A 15,024-nucleotide genomic window follows, 5' to 3' on the forward strand; every position below is an offset into this window, starting at 1 on the left:
TAAATGGACCCACACAGGTCACAGTCACGTGTAAATGAACCCAGACATGTCATCACCAAGTGTAAATGAATCCAATTTTTCTTTCAGATCTACGAGGATCTATGTATATCATGATCTACTGCAAGGAAAAGCAGCACTGAAGGAGCACGTGAGGCCCCAACGACCTACTGATTCACGAAAACGACTCGATGATTGAGATGAAGGTTAATAACAGCTATTACCAACGGATACTGGATTTTTCTGGATACCAATCAGAACAGCAAATTATTTATTTCATTTCCGGAGAACAGACTACAGTTGAGATTTGCATAATTAATCTAAAAGCACAACTAACTGGTGTGTTTGAGTCAAGCCTGGTATTCCAAGCGGCGACTCCTCGATCTCAGTCCAGGACAACCTTGATGTGCCCCCGTGCTAATTTCTCACCAACATGCACAACGAAATATGGACTCACCCACAAACACTGTCAGACTCTGTGTCATAATAGCTTGAGCATCAGCTCTGAGTCCTGCAGGTAGGAAGTTCAATTCCGACAGTAGCAGAATCACACGACTAAAAATGGTACGCTCTGCTTTCCATGCTGGACGCTCGGCATTTGAAGTATATAGCATGGACAAACCCGTGGGTTGGAATCCATGATGAGGAGGAAATCTCTCCTCAACTGCCCCACTGAGTGCGGCGAGTAAAGTGAAGTCAAAAAAGATGGCAGTGCCCCCGGGAAGTGACGTCACTCACCCCAAGCTCAGTGGCCGTGCTTGTGCGAAATTGTCCGGTGTTGTCTCGTGTGTTTGTCTGCACGTGTGTGCACGATTGGTGTTGCAGATTCTCCACGAACCTTGGACCAGATGTAGAAAATAAAACTAAGAGCCTTTGCATCTGATGTCAAAAGCTGCAGGGGTGAAAGGTGAAAGAATAACACTCCAAGAACGGTGTTGTGAGTTTGGTAACATTTATTGGCACATTTGCCTATTTGAACATTCACTCGATTACACTGATAGACAAAAAGCTGTCCTTTCAGTGAATTTCCAATTAAACAAACAAAAAAAATCTCAAAACTATTATATTTGATAAACGCGCTGATAATATTACACTTGAAGCTTCGGCTTTAAGTTCATTTATTCGACGATCCTCACCGACATGATATAATCGATTTCTCATACATGGATCAGAGACAGAGCGCTGCTCAGGTGTTTGCAGCTCTGAACGGGTCACGTGACCTCACCAGTTGTCAGTGTATTTGATGGAGACGTGTGGAAAGCTATCTGTGAGTTGGACGGCCACTGGTGTTGATGTACTTTATGGAGACGTGTGGAAAGCTATTGGTCAGTTGGATGGCCAGCGCCTCATCCACCTGGAGGCAGAATGAAATGTCGAGGAAGCGCATGTGCTGACAGGTATCAAGCAGGTGTAAAACCCCTCCAGCGGTCACCAGCGGAGTGCCTGCCACACGCACGTGGATATAATCGCTCCGATGAGTGACAAACTAAGGTGAAAATAGCTCAGTCATCTGGAGCTTTTGTATACAGTTAACACAGTTGTAAACTACAGTACAACGGCACTCGGAAGAGCGCTTACATACACCAGGCTGAACAGTTTACCCAATGACAGGTCGGATCTGGACCTGGACCTCCAAAATCGAATTTGCTTGTTCTTGTCATCTCCCCAACTCATCCACCAAGATTTGCTCGAACTCTGCCACAACTTTTTGAAATATCACGTTTTATATGCTTTTTAGCCCCATCTCGCAATGGTGGATAATCACTTTAATAAAAAAACTTTTAATTGTCACATCCTTCCAGTTCCGGTTCTTGAGCGATGATGGCGGTTCCTCATCAGGGTCTCCGCCGACTTTCTCAAAGATAAGTTTTCCGGTCGTTTTTGTCACGTTTTAACTGTTATTTTGTTATCTTTGTGTTTACTGTGTGTTTCCATTTCAGTCTTGTGTTAAAACTTGTGCTAATTGTGGAGTTTTCGTCTTCTTTTCATATCCGGTTTCTGAGATTAGCAAAACGATGACAAAAAAACTTTTTTTTTAAGATCGCCATTTGACCTTGATCTTTAACCTGGAGGGGTATGAGGTAAATTCAGCGGAAATCTCGGCTATCTCGAGAGGGCAATTTCCTCCTGGTCGGCCAAACCTCAGTCGAGTATGTTGAAAAATGTAAAATTCTCTTTAACTCGATCATGACCATAAAAATTCGGGCAAGATAAAAAAACAACAACCGTTAACCTTTTTATTCCCATTATTAATGGAAATATTTAATTCCCAAAGTCCCAGCCGGCTCCAACATACAGCTCATTGGCAGAAAAAAAGGAGAAAAACGAAAAAACCTCCATAGTTGTTTTATACTCCATTTTTAAGTTGGTGAAATCTGCCATTTTTATGTTCGTGAAATCCGCCATTTTTATGTTATCCGCCATTTTTATGTTGGTGAAATCCACCATTTTTCTGTTCGTGAAATCCACCATTTTTATGTTCATGAAATCCGCCATTTTTATGTTCGTGTAATCCACCATTTTTATGTTCATGAAATCTGCCATTTTTATATTCTCTGCCATTTTTATGTTCGTGAAATCCGCCATTTTTATGTTATCTGCCATTTTTATGTTCGTGAAATCCGCCATTTTTATGTTATCCGCCATTTTTATGTTGGTGAAATCCGCCATTTTTATGTTATCCGCCATTTTTATGTTGGTGAAATCCACCATATTTATGTTCATGAAATCCGCCATTTTTATGTTATCCACCATTTTTATGTTATCCACCATTTTTATGTCCGTGAAATCTATCATTTTTATATTCGTGAAATCCACCATTTTAATGTTATCCACCATTTTTATGTTGTCCGCCATTTTTATGTTATCCCCCATTTTTATGTTATCCACCATTTTTATGTTATCCACAATTTTTACGTTATCCAACATTTTTATGTCATCCACCATTTTCATGTTATCCGCCATTTTCATGTTATCCGCCATTTTTACGTTATCCACCATTTTTACGTTATCCACCATTTTTATGTTATCCACCATTTTTATGTAATCCACCATTTTTACGTTATCCACCATTTTTATGTTATCCGCCATTTTCATGTTATCCACCATTTTTATGTCATCCACCATTTTCATGTTATCCGCCATTTTTATGTTATCCACCATTTTTACGTTATCCACCATTTTTATGTTATCCACCATTTTTATGTTATCCACCATTTTTATGTTATCCACCATTTTTATGTTATCCACAATTTTTATGTTATCCACCATTTTTATGTTATCCACCATTTTTATGTTATCCGCCATTTTTATGTTATCCACCATTTTTATGTTATCCACAATTTTTATGTTATCCAACATTTTTATGTCATCCACCATTTTCATGTTATCCACCATTTTCATGTTATCCGCCATTTTTATGTTATCCACCATTTTTACGTTATCCACCATTTTTATGTTATCCACCATTTTTATGTTATCCACCATTTTTATGTTATCCGCCATTTTTATGTTATCCGCCATTTTTATGTTATCCACCATTTTTATGTTATCCGCCATTTTTATGTTATCCACCATTTTTATGTTATCCGCCATTTTTATGTTATCTGCCATTTTTATGTTATCCGCCATTTTTATGGTATCTGCCATTTTTATGTTAGTGCAATGTGTGCACGGCCCATTAGAGAGTCTGACACGAGAGTGGAAGACCATGTTGATGTGGAACATTTTTTCAAAATACATGTTATGGTTGTGTGGTCGTGCACAACCACACCGTGGAATGGCACAGCGATTTCAAACGATGAGCTATTACAAATGGATGAAGTGCAGACACATTGAAGACTCACCACGATCACAATGAAATGTTAGAACTGCAAACAAAGGACAATTACCCAAACATTTGTCCTTCACGTGTCTATTTTTACCTCCGCCAACGAAGGTAAACGGAGGTTATGTTTTCATCACTGTTTGTTCTGACGAAAAATTGAAAATCTTCATCATGTCGGCCTGTCTCATTTGTTTGTATGTGTGTATTGTATGTACGTCTGTGAGTGCGATCACTCGCGAACACTTTCTGATATCTTCGTCAAACTTTACCAGAGGATCCCGAAGTACAAAAGGGAGGCTGCTAATGTTTTTTGACAACAGATGTCAAAGATCAAGGTGACAGTGACATAATTTGTATAAAACCGATGTGACCAAAAATGGTTGCGCTACGTGACGTCAAACGAGACAAATGAGTTGGAAAACATCACCTACAAATTCTGAGCAGATTTGAGAATCCTATCATTATTAAAAATAACGATTTCTGTCGGGGATGGGGGACAGATGACGCGTTTCCAAAATGGCAGTAATCCAGACGTATAACGTCGTTTCCATGACAACGAAGACGCCCATGTTAAAGATGATAACTCGGAAATGCTTCAAGATATAGTCATCAAATTGCAACCATGTTCAAAGGTCAAGGTGACAGTGACGTCACAGGCATGATTTTCATCATACCTGTTGGGCAAACGCTTGACACCTTCTTCTTTGCATATTTGTTTGTCTGTCTGTTAGCAGGATATCTCAAAGAGTTATCAATGGATTTGGACCTCACTTGGTAGACAGGTTGGGTGTGTGATAAGGACGAAATGATTCAATTTTGGTCATGATCCAGATCCAGATCCGGATACTCGAATTTTTCAAAGTAATTCTTCACCCTTGAGAGATATGGCCAAAACGATAAGAATATAAAGATATATATATATATATATATATATATATATATATATATATATATATATATATATATATATATATATATCACGATATCCCAAAACGTTATATGGATGGATTTGGACGAAACTCGGGGGATGAGTTGTGTCGGTGACAAGAACAAGCCAATGAGATTTTGGTTCAGGTCCTGATGAAGATCCAGCCTATCAGTGGACGATAAAATGTAAACTGTTCAGCCAGGAGGAGGTACGCACTCCACCGAGTTCCGTTTTCGTTTCTACTTGCAATTTTGATTTTCCCTCCACATCGAGAAACCTCTGTGATCCTCTTGGATCCATCCACATCGGTTGCCATAATCCCCTCAATTACCATACCCAGTATGTCCAGGTGTTCCAGTAAAGGGCAGTAATTGGCGAGCGATTCGAGGTCAGTGTCGCTGACGGAGCGGTTAGCCGTTAACACCAGTCGGCGTAGTCTGGGCATCTCTCGCACCATCTCACTGAGAGTGCCACCGTCTGCCTGCACTTGCTCACACCAACCAAGGTCCAGGTCCTGTGTGGAGCAGCTTAAGTGTGGAACAATTAAATCACCATAAGTATTGCGTGCACTTTTTAACTTCCTATTAATTCAAGTCCTGTATTGTACAATTCGAGAGGCATTATAGCCACCAGAATGTTTCCGAAAAAATATAACTTGACAAAATAACAAGCCCAACAAAACTGTTCAGTATTATTAAGACACTGGAAGGAAGAAAAAAGGGGATTTAAAATGATGAGGAAAGGGAAGGGAAGGGGGTGTGATGAGAGGAGGAGAGTTGGTTGTTGAAAGTCACAAGATAAATGCTGTATAAACGAGAAGGGCACTCGGTGGAGCACATACCTACACAAGGCGGATCAGTTTACGTTTTGTATCCCACTGAGAGGCTTGATATGGATTCGGACCTGGATTAAAATGCAATCGGCTTCTTCTTGTCAACCAACCAACTCATCCACCAAGTTTTGTCCGAATCCATCCACAACTTTTTGAGATATTTTGGTCACCAACAAACAAACAAACAGACAGATAGAAGGGCGTCAAAACATAACGTCCATCCACCTTTGGTGGCGGAGGTAAGAATAATGTTGTGGTTTTGGAAACTTACCCCAAGGGAAGTGTGCACATGGATACGTCGGTTACCCGAGGATGACATATTTCATTCGTCATCACGTGGAAAAGTTCACATTAAGAGGCGCCCGAGACACAGCGCCGATAGAAAGTGTACAACCCCCTTTCAAAATGTTCACCTTTCGTTGCCTTATAGCCTGGAATTTACACATCGTAACCCACAAGTTCCATGTGAAAAACAAATTCCACAAATTTCAGAAAATGAATTGAAAACACAAAACCATAATGTTGCGGTTTTGAGAAACCACTGTTGTGAATGTGCACTCACGACGCGTCGGACCTTGAGTGTAGTTATTTCCGTAATAAATGTTTTAGAATAGTCCCTGACCTTTTCACGTGGGTCAGTGGGATCCAAACTGCGTTGGGAAGGGTCGATGAGGATTCACCCCGGATTTTTTGTTTTGCACATGGAAGGTTGTCGGCAAGGCGTCGGCGACCATTTGATGCGGGGTGTGTGCCGATCCCTTCCTGACATTCCCTTTATCGTTAATCTTTCTCTCTTTTCTCACACCACACATAAGTACACGCACTTTTATTGAATGCAGACTGTCGTTTCACACGATGTCTTCCCACACTCACGTAAGGCAATCAAGGCATTAAGTGCAGTTCCATAACATAACCTTAAGTTTGCTCTGCACAACGGTCGTTTGGAGGTTCTGACGAGGGTCCTTTTGTGCGCTCTTTTCAACGGTCGTTCACACACCAAATCCAGAAGCCCCGGTTCGGAGCAAGTCCAACAGGGGGCTAACAACAGAACCTTTCGAACATTGTGTAAGTGTTTCTGTCAGGCCTCGACGGTTCGATTAATTATCGGGCTTCTTAGCCCACGGCCAACCCTTTACGTGAAGCAAGATGGGGATTCAATGAAAGAAATGACGAAGCGAAGCGGGAAAACAGTTAAACTTCATAAGCACACATCGACTGTGTTTATTTCGCGATGAACGGAAAGCACACATATACAATTCCACCAAAATCACATGTAAAAGAAGAAGACAATGCAATATTACACAAAAAGCAAATGCAACAATGCAGATCTAACCGACTACCGGGCACACGGCAACACTTATACAATTTTACTTCACAGACGGCGCCGACAACACATATTCCCAAAGCAAAAGAAAAGAGAACCACCCTCCAGGATGAGGGGGGTAGACGGGCCTGGGGCCGAGACCGTGTCGGGCCTACCCGTCTGATGATGTGACGCAGAGCGGCGGTGGCGCCTCAACTCCGCGGGCCTCGCGGACAGTGTCTGGTAGGGGGTGGGAAGGGGGCCCCCTTTGTCGCACTATCTCAGCGCGGGGGGAAAACAGGAGGGGGTTGCTGATGCTCGGGGAAAGGAGGATTTCACAAACTCTCGGGTCCCGCGACGAGCGTCTCCACCACGACCTCGGTCGCGCCGCCGGCCTCTCCCTCCGCAGTTCCCCGAATCCGACTCGAGCACCCCCTCAACCGCCTTCGCCGCCGCCGCCTCTCCACAGCTTCGTCCTCTTCACTCCGACTCCGCGAACTCCCAACTGCGAACTCCCAACTGCACTCTGCCAACTGCGAACTGCCCACTGCGAACTGCCCACTGCTGACGAACGCAGTCCTTTTTATAAGCCCCGTGGCTTCGCTCTTTTACCCTTGACCCTCTGCCTCCGACCCTTCACCTCTCTTGCTGGCTCCCCATTGGCCCGAGGAAAAGTGGGCGTGAATGCTTTTTGATCCATGAATTTGCATATAGCGACCGCCCTCCAACGCCCTGGAGGCGGGGCCAAATCGCCCCTCGCTCACCGATTGGACGGAACAAAAGTGGGCGTGAGTCGTTTTTGATCCGTTTTTCTTCGGAAAGTCCGTGATGTTTTTGAACACGCTGCTCGGTGCGCGCCCTACACGAGTCCAGCATCGGTGTCCACGAGTGGCGCGAGATGACGGTGATGTGATGGTGGCGAGTTGTGACGGTAAAGGTAGTAGCGGTTGTGGTGAAGCGGCGTTGTGGTTGGTGGTTGTTGTTGTGATGGCCGCGTTGTGTTTGGTGGTTGTTGTGTGATGGCTGTTGAGACGTGGTTGGTGGTGGTAATAATGGCGGCTGGTCCAAAATAAAGATAGTAAAAGAAAAACGGCTATCCTGAAGAGTCGCAGCCCTCATGAATGACATTTATTCCCTCTAGACAACGGGTTTGGGCCTAACTACACATATACTTACCGAGATATCTCACCTAAGGGACCTGAATGGTGGTTTGCGAATTTGGTCAACCACAACAATATATATATATATATATATATATATATATATATATATATATATATATATATATATATATATATATATATATATATATATATATATATATATATACAGGGTGTCCCAAAAAAATATACTCACATTTTGACTCCTCATAACTCATTGAATTATTCTTTTTTTTTCAGATCAAATTGACCTTAATAATGGCAGAAGTACGACTTGGTGTTGAAGAAAGAAAATTTATCATAAAATGCTACTGGAAGCACGAAAACATCATGGAAGTGCAAAGACAATTTAGAAAACATTTTCACAAAGATCCACCAACGCGACGCACCATTGCTCGCATCCGAGATAAGTTTGAAACAGATGGAACTGTGCATGACATCCATAATGAGCGTTCAGGAAGACCACGGTCATCAACCACCCCCGCAAAGGAAAATCAATTGCTGGAAACCCTCCACCGATCCCCACGGAAATCTGTCCGACAAATGGCTCTTGAGACAGGAATCCCAAAATCAAGTGCCCATCACATTTTGAAGCGAATTAATTGGAAAAGTTACATTCCAAAATTAATCCACACTCTAAATGAAGACGATCCTGACCAGAGAGCTGAATTTTGTGAGTGGTTCCTGGGAAAATGCGAAGAAGATGCAGCATTTCCATCCAAAATTGTTTGGAGCGATGAGGCCAGCTTCAAGTTAAATGGCTCAATTAACCGACACAATTGCACCTACTGGGCTCCTGAAAATCCGCATGTTACTAATGAACACCATTTAAACTTACCAGGGGTTACTGTGTGGTGTGGGACATCAGCATTGGGCTTCCTCGGGCCATTCTTTTTTGACAAAACTGTCACTGGGGATGTTTACTTAAACTTGCTGCAAGAATCTGTCGGTCCACGTGTCGAAGAGATTTACTTTCAGCAAGATGGAGCACCTCCCCATTACCTACCACCGTGATGTAAGGGACTATCTCGAAGCAACTTTTCCGAACAGATGGATTGGGCGATGAGGTAGTGTTGAATTCCCTGCGCGTTCCCCAGACCTCACTCCAATGGACTTCTTTTTATGGGGATATCTCAAAAATAAGGTTTACGGCTCAAAACCAGCAACACTCGATGAGCTGAAGGAGGAAATTGAAAGACAATGTCTTGCAGTTCCAAATGAAATGATTCGTGACGCTGTTGAATCCATTGGTCCGCGTTATGGGCTGTGTTTGGAACGTGATGGTCGTCAGTTTAAACATTTGTAAACATACATTTATACATTTAACCATTAATCTTGTTTCTAAGTCAATAAACAACACATTTATTATCATTTAAAGAGTGAGTACATTTTTGGGGACACCCTGTATATGTAAAAATTCCCTGCGCAGACAGTAACCATCTCCGATTTTGAAAATTCCTCCGAGAAAAAAAGTTATGACGTCAAAATATCTCTGCTAATGGGAATCGCCTAAAAAAGTATCTCCGAAAAGAGGCAAGCTTTTTGAATTCTGTTTGCGGGAATCGAACAGGACATTAGCAGCGATGAATTACCGCACATATGATACATCACTATGACGTCATATCAATTTTTATGACGTCATTCCTATTTTTTGACATTTTTTGTATCACAACCCAGAGTTTTCATCGGATCTTCGTGAAACTTGCCATGTATATGCAGAAAGCCCACGCGCAGGCAGTAACCATCTCCGATTTTGGAAATTCTTCCCAGAAAAAAAAGTTGACGTCGTAATATCGCCGCGAATAGAAATCGCCTATACCATTATTTTCCGAAACTGGGCAAGCTGTTTGAATTTTGTTTGCAGGAATCAAGCCGGGCATTAGCACGGATAATTTATCGCAAACCTGATACATCACAATGACGTCATATTCGTTTTCATGACGTCATCATGAAGAGGACGAGGATCTTAGCTCATTTGAGCTTGTTTTCTTTATCAAGACAAGTGATGCAAAGTACAAAAGAAGAATTTTTTTTATTTGTTCTTTATTTGAAACACAAAGTTTATGTACATTTTTCATTGAAACAAAATCATTTCACTGATTTAAAAAAAATAAAACATCAAGTAAAATGAAAACATTTCAGGAGCCGTTTCCAGGTCGTTCTATTGATTCCAATCCCGCATCTCGGGCTCGGATAGTTTTAGGCCTCCATGGTTTTTCTTTTTCCCACAATTGTTTCCTGTATACCCACTTACCGAGTTTCCACCCCCCTTGTCCCATTATTCACTGCCCTCGTTTTAATTCCCTCCTTTTCTTTTTGTTTTGTAAAATTTAAAACTACAAAAAATAAATTTTATTTTCAAATTTTCAAAATTTTCAAATATTTTCAAAAAAAATATATATTTCCTCTTCTCCATTCTTCTTCTTCTCCCCCCCTAGCAATTTAAAAACTGGTTGATGTTTGTGTGTGTGTGTTTTAACCAAGCCAGTGCCACGTCCACTGATAAAAATAAATATATAAATATATATACAATAAAAAAACACAAAAACTTCAAAAAAAACCACTTTATTTAAAAATATAAAATAATGAATTTAACATCATCTTCTTCTGATCTTGTGTCGATGAATCCTTGCGGTGTTGATGTGGCGCAGGCAACAAGGGCTGAATGGCCTCCACCTGCGTCTCGTTTCCTTGTATAAAATGAGAAATCACAATCAATATCACAACAGGAACAAGCAAAGGACAAAAGTGCATCATTGTGTGTTTATATTTTAAGAGTGGGACATCACGATCAATGCAAACAAGGCCCATCAGTGCGGCACGGTTTTCATCATCGTTTCGTGTGTTCATTGATCATCCGTCACATCCGCCATTTCCCTTCCTTTCGGGCTTCCTGGTTGCCTCACCATTGTTCCTGCAGGTCTGCTCATCACGTGATCCTTCCACGTTTTCCTTCTCTTGTCCGTGGGGGTTCGGAGTCATCGGTTCCCCCCTTCGTCGTGCTCCTTTTCGGACTCGCTTCCCTGCGTTGCACGACGCCATGACGAGCGGCACAACTTCCGGAATCCTCGAGCAACCTTTGAATTACAATTGAAAAAAAAAAACCTGACAATAAGGGAAAAGAAGCACGTGTTTGTTCACATTGCCTTGTACGTCGGATCCAAGTTCCTGCACATGTGCACGACGCAGCAGCCGTCGGTGTGGATGACCGGGGATGAGTCAGGTAAATTGGATTCGGACTCTGAACCGCACTTTGTGACGTCTGAGTAAAGATAATTACATGCATTTAGCTTGAAGCAAAGTCTGATACCCGACTTGAACCTTCAATGGGCACACAATGATGTCCCACCTCATCTGACAGCGGCGACAAGTTGGCGTAACACGAGGGGCTTACCCAACGCAATGCCCCCCTGTTATCAGTGCACTGGTGCTCATGTCACTGATCTCAGAAGGATGTCAAGCTGAGTGAACCCCACCCGATGTTGATTCAACAGCTGACAGGAGTTCAAACTTAAGACCTTGAGATGTTAAGCCAGTCACCTTGACCGTTAAGCCGAAACCAGGTTACGTACCTGGTTGAGCAATGGTGCTCTGCTGCTCAGAATGACGTATTTGTTCTTCTCCAAGAATTCGGCGACCTCTCTGAGGTCAGAACTCAGAAAGGAGAAACGAAACAGAATGTGAAATACAAAACATCAACTTGGTCATTCCGATCGATTCCTTGCTCATGACTATTAAAAAAAAACACAATCCTTTACCTTTAACGGGTGGAGTCTCACCTTCAGGATACTGTTGAGTAAGCAGGTGTTTCCCAGGCTCATTGGGTTGGTGAACTGTGTGGCCATCGTTCAAACGGTCAGACGGACACTAATTTGAAAAGACAGGACAACAAGGTACGGTTTAACAAGGAAAACCGAACAAAAACACAAACAGCAACACACAGGGACAAAAATATAACAGAGAGACACGACGGATCTCGTCCAGAAAGATCCGTCGTGTTCAGTCTCCATTCTTCCCTCCACGGCTTCAAGATGGCTATTCCCCCTCTCGCTCAGGTCATCCCCCATTCCATACTCATGATCTTTTCTCTCCCAAATTACCCCATTCCCCGGCACTTGCTTTTTCTGGCTATTGTGATTTTTCCAGCCTCTCCCGAACCCCTTTTCCTTTGTTGTCGGTTGTTTTGTTATGTCCACCACCGAAGGTGGACGCAGGTTAAGTTTTCACCCCTGTTTGTTCGCCAGTGAGCGGGATACCTTAAAAAAAAACTACGGATGGATTCGGACGGAACTTGGTGGACGGGCTGGGTGTGTGACAAGGACGAATTGATTCGATGTTGGTGAAGAATCCCGATTCAAGGTTTTCAGCGATTCTTCACCAGTGAGAGATGGGACCAAAACCTAGATGGAGCACAATATCTCACAAAACCGAGATGGAGCTCTTCCATGAGCCTCGATCATGCACGCAGGATACAAAAAAAGAGAAAAAGGTTACCTTCTTGTCTTGTCTCCGTCACCTTGTCCAGCGGCTATCGACCCATGGAGAACGTTCTGAATCAGTTGGTGCGCTTGTAGAACACCAGGTACGGTGTCTTATCGTGCACACCTGCTGAGCTAAGAATCTTCTGCATGTCGTCATCTCCCATGACCGTGACACGTTCATCGTTGAAATGGACCCATTTGTCTCTCCTGTCAAATGCACCACGTCCTTCCGGACGGGCGGCCTCTGTAGTCGTCTCGGTGTTGACGTACGTGGTGTAATGTCCAGAGTTGAGGCCTCGACCCGCGTGCTCAATGATAGCATGGAGTGTGTACCGGGGGTCCGCATCATCGGCGAGGCACTCGGGGGAACACCACCTTCTGAGCGAGAGGTGCTCGGGAATGGATGTGGAGACTTCCAGCTTGGATGCTTCACCCTTCCTGCACAGACACATGAAAGGGTGGATTATGAGGACAAACAGCAACAACTCACAGATATCGGTGGATTAAATGAGGGATGACTGGCTAGTTTATTTCAATGGAGGCCAATCTTGTGCTATGAAACTTACCTGCCCCCACCATTATTAAGTAAATACTTAAATATTAATGGATTATATATATTTAAAAACCCTCCGAGATTCTCTAATATTGTCACCACTGACCCAACGTTTGCAGGCTGACCTGAGATTATCCTTGATCTTGGGAAGGTTTCAGCTTACGACACAAAATTAAACTGATCTACAATGTTCGAACTGAATATCCTAATTTAAACACTTGTGATAATAATCTCTGACGTCATAATTAACTGAGGATGAGCACAAATTGAAACAGACTGAATGGGATGGGAGTTTGAGAGCGGGTGAAGCGATTGCTGGATCACCTGTCCATTTGGAATTGCTTCAGGTGTAACGCCAATATCGAAGGGAGCGTGGAGATCGATGTGGAGGAACTTGCCATGACCTTCAAGTTGCATGAAGAACACACAAACATGTTCTCCCCATCAAGGTGTTCCTCGCGAGCCCAGAAGTTAAACAGGTACTCGAGTGGGATCGGTTCGGTCTTGTTATTCTTCCACATGTCTGCGAGAGTCCGGAGGGGGGGGATGAGAGACGACGACATCACGAAGAGCTCATCGTTCGACAACGATTGAGGAAATCATCAACATCGACAAAAACTGGAATCTCGAGAAAACAACACAAAGGTTTTCGGTGAGAAAAACAACAACAACAACCAACCGGGATGAAAACAAAGTCCGAGGTTGAAAAACTCTTCGCTCCGTGATGTGAAGTTCCCGCATCTCAAGCAGCAGGTGGTCGTCTCCATCTGTCCCAAAAACATGTTATGACCTACGGACGGTGATGAAAAGCAGTAATCACAATCGATATCACAACAGGAACAAACAAAAGAGAAAAGTACATCATTGTTTTGTTTATTTTGAGAGTGCTACATCACTGCAAAATGTAAACAAGGTCCATGAGTGAGGCACGATTTTCCTGGTAGCCTCACCATTTTTCCTGCTGGTGTGTTCATCACTTGTTCCTTCCACGTTTTCCTTGTCGTGTCCGCTGGGTTCGCAGTCATCGGTTCCCACTCCGACGTCCTCCTTCTCGGACTCGCGTCCCTGCGTTTCACGACGCGACGACGAGCGGCACAACTTGCGGAACCTTCGAGCGACCTTGGACGTCCATTTGCTGAAGCGGCTTTTTGTCCTCTTCTTAGCCGGGCGTCCCTCAAGCGTATCACGGTCAACGCGTACCTCTTCTCGTGCGTCTCCAGGTAACGCTTCAGGTTGGGTCTCCTCAACGGCCACAGTGGCATCGGCAGCTTGAATCAGGTGGCACACCTCTTTCACCTGGTGCAACACCAACTGGAGCACCTCCTGGGGGTCCTGCTGTCCCATTCCCTTGAACATCGGGTCCAAGTTCCTGTGAACGTGCACGATGCACAACGGCCGTCAGTGCGGACGAACGGGGACAAGTCAGACAAATTGGTTTCGCACTCTGAGCCACACCTTTGTGACGTCACAGTAAAGAACAATTACGTGCATTCAGCGTGAAGTAAAGTCCTGTATCGGACCGACCGTGTCGAATATCCGAGTTTAATTTCAATGGACGTGCCGTCGTGTCCCAACTCACCTGAGTGCAGCGATAAGTTTACGTAACGCGACGCGACAATCCAGTGTCGTCTTGGAATAACACCGGTTTGCCTGGAAACAATCGGCTTCTTCACTGTCGCTGTCCTCCAGAGATTCCGAGAGTTCGTACAAATATCTCAACATCTCCTCCGCTTGGTATATCCGGGCAAGCGTTTTGTCGGACAGGGTGTCTTCATGGGTTGTCCGACGGGCAGCCTGCTCCTCATTTTGCTTTTCCTGCATGAATGACGAGCGGACGATGTGACCCCCTAACAGGGCTTCCACGCGTCTGCCGGCGTCGTCTTTTCCGGGAGACCGTTCCGACGTCCGTGGGTCGGCCACGTCTTCGTTGCTGGTCTCACTCGT

The 15,024-nt window shown here is 43.7% G+C and overlaps 1 protein-coding gene across 10 annotated transcripts in view; it reads right to left on the minus strand.

The window, feature by feature from the left end:
- Nucleotides 1-933: 933 nt before the first annotated feature.
- LOC147007954 (ubiquitin carboxyl-terminal hydrolase 1-like) overlaps nucleotides 934-15,024 on the minus strand; it is an 18,052-nt gene continuing 3,961 nt past the window's right edge. For 4 of the 10 annotated variants that reach the window (XM_085866035.1, XM_085866027.1, XM_085866036.1 and 1 more), the window contains 8 exons: nucleotides 14,660-15,024; nucleotides 14,031-14,449; nucleotides 13,760-13,870; nucleotides 13,405-13,603; nucleotides 12,541-12,965; nucleotides 11,619-11,913; nucleotides 10,953-11,123; nucleotides 10,596-10,736 (listed from right to left, as the gene is read on the minus strand). The exon at nucleotides 14,660-15,024 is cut by the window's right edge and continues 93 nt beyond it. In XM_085866035.1, the coding sequence (XP_085722161.1) occupies nucleotides 12,602-12,965; nucleotides 13,405-13,603; nucleotides 13,760-13,870; nucleotides 14,031-14,449; nucleotides 14,660-15,024 (1,458 nt within the window). In that variant the 3' untranslated portion in view covers nucleotides 10,596-10,736; nucleotides 10,953-11,123; nucleotides 11,619-11,913; nucleotides 12,541-12,601. Of the gene's footprint in view, nucleotides 1,441-10,595; nucleotides 10,737-10,952; nucleotides 11,152-11,618; nucleotides 11,914-12,540; nucleotides 12,966-13,404; nucleotides 13,604-13,759; nucleotides 13,871-14,030; nucleotides 14,450-14,659 lie in introns of those variants that run through there. The other 6 variants (XM_085866033.1, XM_085866031.1, XM_085866032.1 and 3 more) reach the window with 6 other exon arrangements.

The sequence above is a fragment of the Eptatretus burgeri genome, chromosome 23, assembly GCF_056783735.1.
Source record: "Eptatretus burgeri isolate ZD-2024b chromosome 23, Ebu_testis_v1, whole genome shotgun sequence".
NCBI lineage: Eukaryota > Metazoa > Chordata > Myxini > Myxiniformes > Myxinidae > Eptatretus > Eptatretus burgeri.